The sequence below is a fragment of the Meles meles genome, chromosome 5 (genome assembly GCF_922984935.1).
Source record: "Meles meles chromosome 5, mMelMel3.1 paternal haplotype, whole genome shotgun sequence".
NCBI classification, from domain to species: domain Eukaryota; kingdom Metazoa; phylum Chordata; class Mammalia; order Carnivora; family Mustelidae; genus Meles; species Meles meles.
Genome location: NC_060070.1, coordinates 96,174,646 through 96,184,867, shown reverse-complemented (window position 1 = coordinate 96,184,867; position 10,222 = coordinate 96,174,646). Strand labels below are relative to the sequence as shown.

At 42.4% G+C, this 10,222-nt stretch overlaps 1 protein-coding gene across 1 annotated transcript in view; it reads left to right on the top strand.

Annotated features, from left to right (window-relative positions):
• Positions 1-649: 649 nt before the first annotated feature.
• The window catches only part of PTCHD4 (patched domain containing 4), a 174,762-nt gene continuing 165,189 nt past the window's right edge, over positions 650-10,222 (top strand). The window contains exon 1 of the mRNA XM_046005933.1: positions 650-1,075. Within this exon, the coding sequence (XP_045861889.1) occupies positions 650-1,075 (426 nt within the window). The remainder of the gene's footprint in view (positions 1,076-10,222) is intronic.

The following is a 10,222-nucleotide window of genomic DNA, read 5'->3' as shown; positions in this document are numbered from 1 at the left end:
CACCCGTTTCCTCTTCCACTCACTCCAGCGAGGAGGGAAGAGGGAAAACAAAACTCTAAAAATAACTGCCAGCATCTTAAAAAAAGAAAAGCTTAGCGGCCCCCCCAACAGCTCCCTCCCTTCTAGTCTCTCTCCTCCCCGCCCCCCCCCCCCCCGCCCCTTATGGGGCACATGTCTGCTTCTTACAACACCGAGGCACATGGTTCCAGTTAGGCACCGAACCCCATCAGGACGGAGAGGAAATCCACATCTGTGGGACGCTCCGCACGGAACCACCTCCAGCGAGGGAGGCCGGGGGACTGCAGCACCGAGATGAAGGGCTAGACCGCGGGAACGCTGCTCATGCGGTGAGAGGGGCGCAGGAGGCGGCCAGGGCGCGGGGAGGCCAGGGAGGGGTGGGCCCCGCGGTGCCCCCGCAGCGCCCGCCGCGGGCCCCCACGCGCGCTGTCGATATTTGCCCGCCTTGCTGCAACTTGCTGCAGTGTTTGAAAGAGTAGTAAGAGCGCATGGAGGTGGGGCCGGGGAAAGACCAGGCGGAGTGGCTGGGGTGAAGCGGCGGGGGTGGGGACGCGGCGGTGTGGGGAAGGGGGCTGGCCGGGAGGGGGTGGGATGGGGGAGTGAGGGGAAGTCCGGCGCTTACACATGTCACATGTGCTTTTTAAGACGGCCGGGAGCGCCTGCGAGCTGGATCTGGTGGAGGATGCTGCGGCAGGTGCTTCGCAGAGGGCTCCAGTCGTTCTGCCACAGGCTGGGCTTGTGCGTGAGCCGGCACCCGGTCTTTTTCCTCACCGTGCCCGCAGTCCTGACCATCACCTTCGGCCTCAGCGCGCTCAACCGCTTCCAGCCCGAGGGCGACCTGGAGCACCTGGTCGCTCCCAGCCACAGCCTGGCCAAGATCGAGCGCAGCCTGGCCAGCAGCCTTTTCCCCCTGGACCAGTCCAAAAGCCAGCTCTATTCGGACTTACACACCCCTGGGAGGTATGGCAGGGTGATCCTCCTCTCCCCACCCGGGGACAATATTTTGCTCCAGGCTGAGGGGATCCTGCAGACCCACCGAGCCGTGCTGGAAATGAAGGTGAACCACAAGGGCTATAATTATACTTTTTCCCATCTGTGTGTGTTGAAAAATCAGGATAAGAAATGCGTGCTGGATGATATTATTTCAGTGCTAGAGGATCTCAGGCAGGCTGCCGTCTCCAATAAGACAACAGCCAGGGTGCAAGTGAGGTATCCCAACACTAAATTAAAGGTATGCTCCTCCTGCATGCTTCTGCCAATTAAAGAGGCAGCACTTCATTTCTTGCCCTAAACAAGCAAAGAAAATGCAGAGGTCTCATCCTTAAGACTCAGAAGCTAATGCTTCATTCATTTTTGGGGGGAGGGGAAGATGGGCAACTGAGTGAAGAAAACAGGCAATGAATGGTATGACTAGATATTAAGAAATTCAAAGCCAAACAAAACAAATGCCAAAAATGAAAAAAAAATGGAAAAAAGTTGTTTCTGAGACCCTGCAATTACATCTTTGTTCAGGGTTAATAAATCAGTGAATGGAAGGGGGAGGGGGAATCCTGAACAATTTGGGGGATTTCTTTTCATTATGGGGCTCGATGTATTTCTTATTACTGATTACACATCCACCTGGTGCCATATCCACCTATCTACATCTTCAGCCTGGCTTGATTTTGACATGCAGAGATTTTGTGTTTTGGTGCCTTGTGAGTGTGTGTCTGAGAGCAATGGATATGAATGTAGTAGGGATTCCAGGAATTATGTGTAAGTGTGTTAACATAGCAAAAGAAGCAGAAATTTTCTGTGTGTAAAAATGGAGATATGCAGCTCACTGAGGTACTAGTTTACTGAGTCCTGTCGTCTTCCTTTTCCATGACAAAATCCAAACCAAACCAAAATTATTATAACAGCCCAATAGCAAGAAAGAGAAAGAAAGAGAGATTGATTCTACAGTCAGCAAAAATTACAAAAAAAAAAAAAAAAGATTATTTCAGCATTAGATATATTGTGTTGTTTAAACTCTCAAGTCAAATTTTGTTCCTCAAATGAGATTTCTAAATTCATTCTACACTGTCAGGATTGAGCTGCTGCAGGCAATGAGGCATGCAGTCTCCAGGTGACTGAAGTTTCAGGGACAAATGTGACTTCTAAAAAGAGTCACTGCACCATTTGTATGCTCGACCCTGTGCATGCTCAGAACCAAGAACTCCCAAGACAGGTGTTTCCCAAGGAAGAGAAAATTTCTTTCTTCTGATGTATATATGTGTGTGTGCTTCCATGGAGATAATGGAATAGGAAGGACGTCAGTTTGGATAAATGAATGGCCTCACATAGGAAATCACTAATACTTCTGTTCATGGATTTGATAGAGTCAGCATCCATACACGATTTAAAAAGAACTTTCTCCAGGTTTTGTTTAGTTAAAAAGCTCTTTTTGTGTGTGCAATGAGGGAGGACTTAATGCACTTAGAAACCAGGGATGCCTCAGGAAACCTCATAACTTGCCTCCTTTTAGCATGTTGTCCTTGTTTAAATGCATCCAGAGGCTGACACAGTTTCAGCTTTACAAAGCTGAGCAGTCCCTTGGGGTTTACTGAAACTAGACAGATGATTCATCAGCTTGAAATCTAGGTAAGGGCTTACTTGCTTCATACTTATTGAAGGAAGCATGAATATATGGTTGGGCAGCATGCTTTTTTGTTACCTGAATCTTTTGCCATCAACATTATCACTTGCTATAGAAAAGAATGCAGTGGAGAGGTGATCTTTCTAGTCCACAGTCTTTTACCTGAGTTCTTAGCTATGCCAGACATCTGGTTTAAGATGGTTTAAGGTTTGGAACTGTTTCATATTTAAGCATCAATTTGTTTTACCCATTGAGGCAAGTTTACTGATTATTCATATGCATTATTAGTTGGGTCCCTTATTTCCTTTACTCAGCAGTACTCTGAGGTGTAAGAGCTTTGTCCAATCAGCCACTGTAAATATTTTGTTTACCTGGCAATATCATTATGATATTTACAGTATAAACCCCTGAGGTCTTAGATGTACTCACTTAATGATTGGTTGTGCTCCTCTGATTTACTAGGGGCTCCATCTAAACTTCCTGGCAGACTGGTTGGTAGATCTACATCCTAGTAAGAGTCAGTGGTAACCATAGAAGAATGGAGTAATTGATTACAAAGGTCAGTGTAGTAGTAGTAAATTTGTTCTATTTACCATAAAAAGAACAGGAGAATTACACATTGGCTCTATACACATAGGATCTGTAGACCTTACTATGCTACATTCTAATATCAGTGCCTCCTTCAGTGTGCTGGCTTGACTCTCTGTGCATGGCCTCAGTGGGAATTGTAGAAGCTGTTTGAGGAAATGAATCCCTGGAGTCTCTTGAGAGCAGTGGGCTTTCTCAAGCATCCAGTGGTAACTGCACCCATGCCAATGTAATATAATATATAATTTGTACAGTACCACAAATACCTAGAATCTTATCAAAGTGTCCCCAAGAACTTCTAGGTTAAGAACTCCTTGTCACAGAGCAAAATGAGGGGGTCTTTTGTTTGGATTGCATGTTATTTGGAAATGATTTTGATTCGTGTGTGGCGGTGATTCTCAAAGGGTTGTCCCTGTAATGTTGATGTGTGGTAAAGTTTGAGAACTTCTGGTGTATGCAAGTTGAGGGGAAATTTTATACTACATTTTATAGCTCTCTAATTGATTTTGCTTTCCTTTGTCATACTTGGGTCACTGCCCTTCCCAACTCAATATGGAAAATTTTCATGATGGAAGATGCTATTGATGGGCCAGGGAAGCAGGAGTTGTGGCTAAATAAATAGCACTGGTTGGATAATAAATAGCACTGGTTGGATAATTGGCAATCTCTTGACATGAAAGAAGCAGTAGGTCAGTTCTTGGAGATCCTCTGTAGATGTGTAAACACTGTTTGACAGAAAGAAGTGGCCAGAAACAGCTCTGACAATTGGAAAGGCATCTCCCAAATATTATTAAGACACCCAAGTAGTCCTGAGCACAGAAGGGTTTAGAACTTCTGATAAACATGATTATCTTGACAAGGTGATCCAGAGAAGCAGGGACATAGAAAGTTGACTGGCATCGAATTCCAAAGAGAGGCTCAAATGAAGCTGGTATGAAAAAAGATGTTACAGAAGATATGAAACATACACACATTTTCAAAGACTATGTAGAAAATATGCCAAAATCTACAAATACGAACTCTATGAGTGTACCTGTTACTAAAATCATTATATTATCATATCCATTATTATATCACCAATTAGGTACAAAGTTCAAGTCTTATATTCCTTCTGATCATGCTCTTTGTGTTCCCCCACTCCAACTTAATCTGATTCTTTGTAGATAGTATTCACATCATTGATTAGCCTATTAATTTGGACATTTGTACTGTGATATCACAAAATTATCACCACTTTTCAAACCTCTGTGGCATGTTTCTATTTTAAAAGGTATCCTCTACATTCTCCAGATCTCTATAAGGTGTTTTGGTTTGGAGGCATTTGTTTGTTTGTTTGTTTGTTTTTCCCCCACTTAGGAAAGCTACATATTATATAGGTTAATACAATGTGGCCAGACTGAATTTTTAAATCAAATACTTAACATTTTGCTGGACCAGGCTCTTGAAAAAAATGAATCAGTCATCAAAATCCTTAAGCAAGGACTGCTCTGGATTCAAAGAAATGTTTCCATGATTATTCAAGTGGCCCAGGTGTTTGCGGGTGGTATTTCTCCTTGTAGGCCATCATGATCTCACTTTTCCATCTGGCTAATTCTAAGCAAGTAACAATTTCCATGTCTCCAGTTCTTTATTTTTACCACAGTAAAAGCACAGGTAAAGAAGATATGAGGACATGGAGAAGCAACATGGGGGGTTAGGGGGATAGGAGAAGAATAAATGAAACAAGATGGGATTGGGAGGGAGACAAACCATAAATGACTCTTAATCTCACAAAACAAACTGGGGGTTGCTGGGGGGAGGTGGGATTGGGAGAGGGGGAGCGGGCTATGGACATTGGGGAGGGGAGGCGAACCATAAGAGACTATGGACTCTGAAAAACAACCTGAGGGTTTTGAAGGGTCAGGGGTGGGAGGTTGGGGGAACAGGTGGTGGGTGATGGGGAGGGCACGTTTTGCATGGAGCACTGGGTGTTGTGCAAAAAGAATGAATACTGTTACGCTGAAAAAAATAAATAAATAAAAAGGAAAAAAAAAAAAAAAAAGAAGAGACAGACAAATGCAGTCCATAGCAAATGGCAAGGAGGAAATGAAGCAGATTTGATTCCCCTGCAGCCTGTCCTCCCTGTTAAATTTCATTAATATCATACCTATGAACAGATGTTTAACTGAAGCATTCGTGCTTCAATACTCTGCACTTAAGAACAGGAGCAAAAAAAGACTTTCCTGTTTCTTCATGAGGGACAGTGTTTCTTTGGGTACATTTCCAAGTTTGGAAGATGTTGCCATTGATTACTTAGTTCCAGTCTCAGTGGAAGGACAACTTAAGCCAACATGGAGAATGAGGACCGACATTATTTTTAGAAACTTCCACGAAAGGTCATTCTATAGATCTTTTTCCCTAGTTTATCCTAAAATCTTATTAGACATCCATGTCAGGATCTTACCTTGGGATATTTTGATTTAAGCTTACCTTCCTGATTCTATCTTTTAATAAGGGAAAACATTATTACCTTATTGAATGTTCACATTGTGTACTATGTGATACCGGTGTTTCAGACACGCCATGCTATTTTTACAAGTTTATAAGTCAGAGGAATACTTTTATTGTCATTTGATAGGTAAGGAGACTAAAGATCATGAGGTTGAATGACTTCTACAAGACTCTCCAGGGTAGTACAGGTTGGAGCTGGGATTTAAATGCAGGTCTGTCTATACCAAAGTTCATATTCTTAATCCCAATGCTATATTAGGTCCTATCATACCCTGTACCATTCTTTGTAACAACAGACCTTTGTACTAAGACAAATCTAATGCCAATCACCAGTCCACAAGTTGGTGAAATGAAGCCTCACTTCTCTTATTCACCCATAAGGGAATGAAACTTCCAGTCTGGATGAACTCCTACCCTCTGCGTACCATGGAACCTGCTACAAATTGTTTAGCAAATTTCTCACTGACACATGATTTCATCTTTAATATCATTTCACATCAACTCAGAACAAACCCTCGTCAGGGTTCAGGATCAACTATAAGTGGGAAGCCTATAATATGGCCCCAGGTTCTCGGACAGAGGATTTTGTGTCAGACAAGCTTGGGTATTTTTGTCTTAAATTGGCATCAGGAAAAAAGATTGATTAGATAGCATGAGATAAAACAATGCAGACTAAATTGAGAAATGTTCAGAGCATCTAAGTTCTAAACCTAGTTCTTTAAAGATTTGTGTGACAATGGACAAGTCCCATCACCAGTCTGGGCCTCAAGTCCTAATATTCTTCTGTAACATTCCACTATGTAGTAGATGAATATCATCACAGTGGATTTGGGAATATATACTAGAATATTTTTTTTCCTGTGGAATAAAGTAGATGTATTTGGTTAGATGTGAACTATGCTATTGAATTATGTTAATCATAGTCTCCTAGTGAAATTATTGTAACATCTATTTCCTAGCCATCATGTCAGGATTAGTTAATTAAATCTCTCTGAGTTCTGGTTTAAAAATTGGTCCCTACACAAAGAGGGCAAGGAGAGACCAAAGGAAGAAGCAGATTGCTCTAGATTGGAAGGCAGCAGGTGTAATGAGCAAGAGAACTTACCTACGAGGCTTGTCTTGGGCAACCCCAAGATGAGTAGACCTCTGTACCTCCCCCAAGAATCTTAAAAGCTTATATAGAGACCTATGTGGGTTCTGTCACATACACTGTCCAGATAGTCTCAACAACACATTGCTCTCTCAGGTCTGCATCCTTGAAAACGTCTCCCACTGTAAGAATAGTGGACAGAACATACATTCCAAGGCCAGGGGTGAGGCGGTGAGGAGCCTCAGGTCCAGGTCCAGCTCATGGGTCAACCGGTGGTTAGGTCCTCTTGATGACCTCCTCCAGCACTGAGTATCCAAGTGGGCAAAAAACTTTCTTCGTATGGGGGTCTATCTCCTTCTACTTGACTTTAACGAAGACCTGTTTTTAACTGAACTAAATAATTTTCGTAATTTTGTTTGTACTCTTTTCATTTTTGAAAATCAAGGTTTAAGGGATTTTTTTTTAAAGGAACAGAAATGATTCTCTCCATTCTTCTCATTTTCTTACTCTCAGTTGATCTTCTGGTACTTCCCTCAGTGGTACAAGACTACCAGGAGCTTGGGGTAAGGGCAAGGAAAAGTTACCTTTTCCTCTTTGACACATCCAACATGGTGGAAGAACAGGAGGAATAAAATGAACCACTCCCTTGCCTCTCCTGCCACTTTAAGCAATAATTAGCTCTAACAATTGTTTTCGTAATCTTTTCTATGATACACATTATTTAACTGAAACAAGCTAATTTATTTTGTTTTTATATTGTGTTTGGAGAGCATTTTCCATTTTAACCTGGTAGCTATTACACAATTATTGGACCACATTGCTTTTAATTCAATTGTAGAGTGATCAGCATATGCTCAAACCTATTCTAGATACATCCAAATCTCTATGTGCTCAGTATAAATATTTTTAAAGAGGAAACCTGAAAATTCCAAGATTCTATATTTGCCTAAGACAGCTCTAGACTGGACAGCAGGTCTGTTTCTTCCCTGAGTCAAACAGATCACCCCAGAGCCCCCACCCCCACCCCCAGGTGGAATCCTGGAAGTGACTCATTTCTCTGGATTATTTCTGCCCGAGTGCTGGTGGATAGGGTTACATTCGTCACAGCCTTGGCACACAGCAACATTTAGGCAATGCATCTGGCTTATAAGGGTGCCAGGTTGCATTGCATACCACAAAATCAATGTCATTTTGTTTTCTAAGACCTTGCTCCCCAAAGTGCTGTGTATGGACGCACAGCAGTAGTATCACCTGGGAGCTTATCAGAACTGAAAACTCCCCAGGTCATACCTGACTGGGATCTGCATTTTCACAAGGCCCCAAGATGACTCGTATGCATTTGAGAGTTTGAGAAATTCAGGTCTTAGACACAAGGTTGACCTAAGCATTCTTCATTGTGACTGAGCTTGAAGTAGCACGTGTCAATTCAGACCAAAAACACCCGTAAGAAAATTGAGTAGTTGAGCCTGTATCCATATGATTGAGTCATGTGGTAGAGACATTGAAGAAATTCCTGGAGAATTAGCAAGCAGCTATTCCACACTGAGAAACCCTCATCCCTGTCATCTGTCGTCGGGACCGTCACCTGGTTAAGCTTAAAGCTGATTACTGTCATTCAATATTTTCCAAAAATGTTGAAATTAAATCTAACCATCTCTTTAAGAAAAAACATCAGCAGCATTTTTCTCAAGACCCTTTGCAGTTATTTTACAAGAGTAGCAACATTAAGGCCTGGTTAGCCTAATTATGTTAATATAATATGAGAACACAAGGTATAGGAACTATCCATAGGAGCAAGAGTATTTGGGAAAATGAAGCACAAAATTACAGTAGAGTATATTTTTAAAGTGGCCTTGCAATCCACTTTTCTCAGATAAGATTATTATGGTAGAGACATTCACTGAAATCAAGGCTTATTCTCTGTCATTCAAGGGAATTCAGGGCCTCTGAAAGGTACCTGATGAGCAGCGCTCAGAATGAATTGACTCTGTTTAGTTATAGGATTTGTGTTAGAACAGCCAATGTTTTCCCTCCAGATCTACCCTCCCAACATGGAGAGGCCTCACCTGGGCCACTCTGACTTTTCTCTGCTGTCTCAAAGCCTGAAGGCAGAGTATAGGCTCTGGATTCTGGAAAGCAGAGATATGTTCAAAGGGTTCTCATGGCTTCAGGAGGTCCTGAAGGTTCATGGCAGATTCAGAACTTGCCTGGAGGATTAGGGTTTAGCCTCAAAGTTTGTACTTCCCTTTGACTGTTCAGGTCTGTGCTTTCGCCTCACCAGTTTTCTTAATTCCGTGGAGGGAGAGAATGTTCAGTTATGAGTGTCATTGCAGGTCATGCTAATATGGACAAGATGCACATTTGGTTCAAAAGCCACTCCTGCACACACTCATCCAGGTAACAACTGTGTCAGCTACATACCAGGCTTTGTATTGGGCAGATTGGAGATCCTGTGAGGTACAAAACACATGTGCATTTGCCTTCCAGGAGCTTGAGCCTCATAAAAAAGACAAAAATCACATAAATTTTTATCATAGTAGGAAAAATAAATGATGCCGTGAGAGTAGAAAGAGTAGAATACCAATTCTTGGGGTATTGGAAATTATTTTCTTGAGGAGGTGACTGTGAGTTGAGATCTAAGCTGAGGAGGTTAACATGTATAAGTTGGATGGTAACACAGAGCACAAAAGGGAGGACATGAACCTTAGAAGCATTGGACAAGAGCCACCGTAGATGGAAGTTTCCAGCAATGATGGGAACGGTGCTGAGGGCCATTGGACACTTTCTTGAGGGTTGGTGTAACACAAGTTAGATCCAGGTCTATGGACCTAGACTGTCTTGGTTTAGATCATTGCCCCATGAGCTCTCTGACTCTGTACAAATATTTTTTCACCTCTTTGTAATTCAGCTCCCTTCTCATAGTCCCTACTATTGAGTAGGTTAGCATTGAGTAGGTTAAATGAGTTCATGATACCTAAAAGCCATGCTTCTCAAGCTCTAATTGTTACCCAGGGATCTTGTTAAAAAAACAGATTCTGTTTCAGTAGGTCTGGTGTGGGTGACAGTCTGCATTTCTAGCAGGTGATGCTGATGCCACTAGTCCACGAACCATATTGTGAGCAGGAACGGCATGCAGCATTAGAACAGCACCCGGTTCATTGTAAATTCTTAACAACTGCTGGTGTCTTAACTGCTTGCATGCTGATACTTTGTCCTTATCCCGATTAAGTGAAAAACCCTTTTTGTTTCAACCCTCAAAGCTGAAAAATCTTTGTGTCATATGGTAGTATCCTCATTTCCTTAGTAAGTACAGTATAAGGGAGATAGATCCCTCTGTTTCTTGCACTGAAGACCTTAAGCTGCCTCCAGGGTTATCATTCTGAATGTGACCTCTCTTTGCTAAGGGTAGTAAAGAGAAG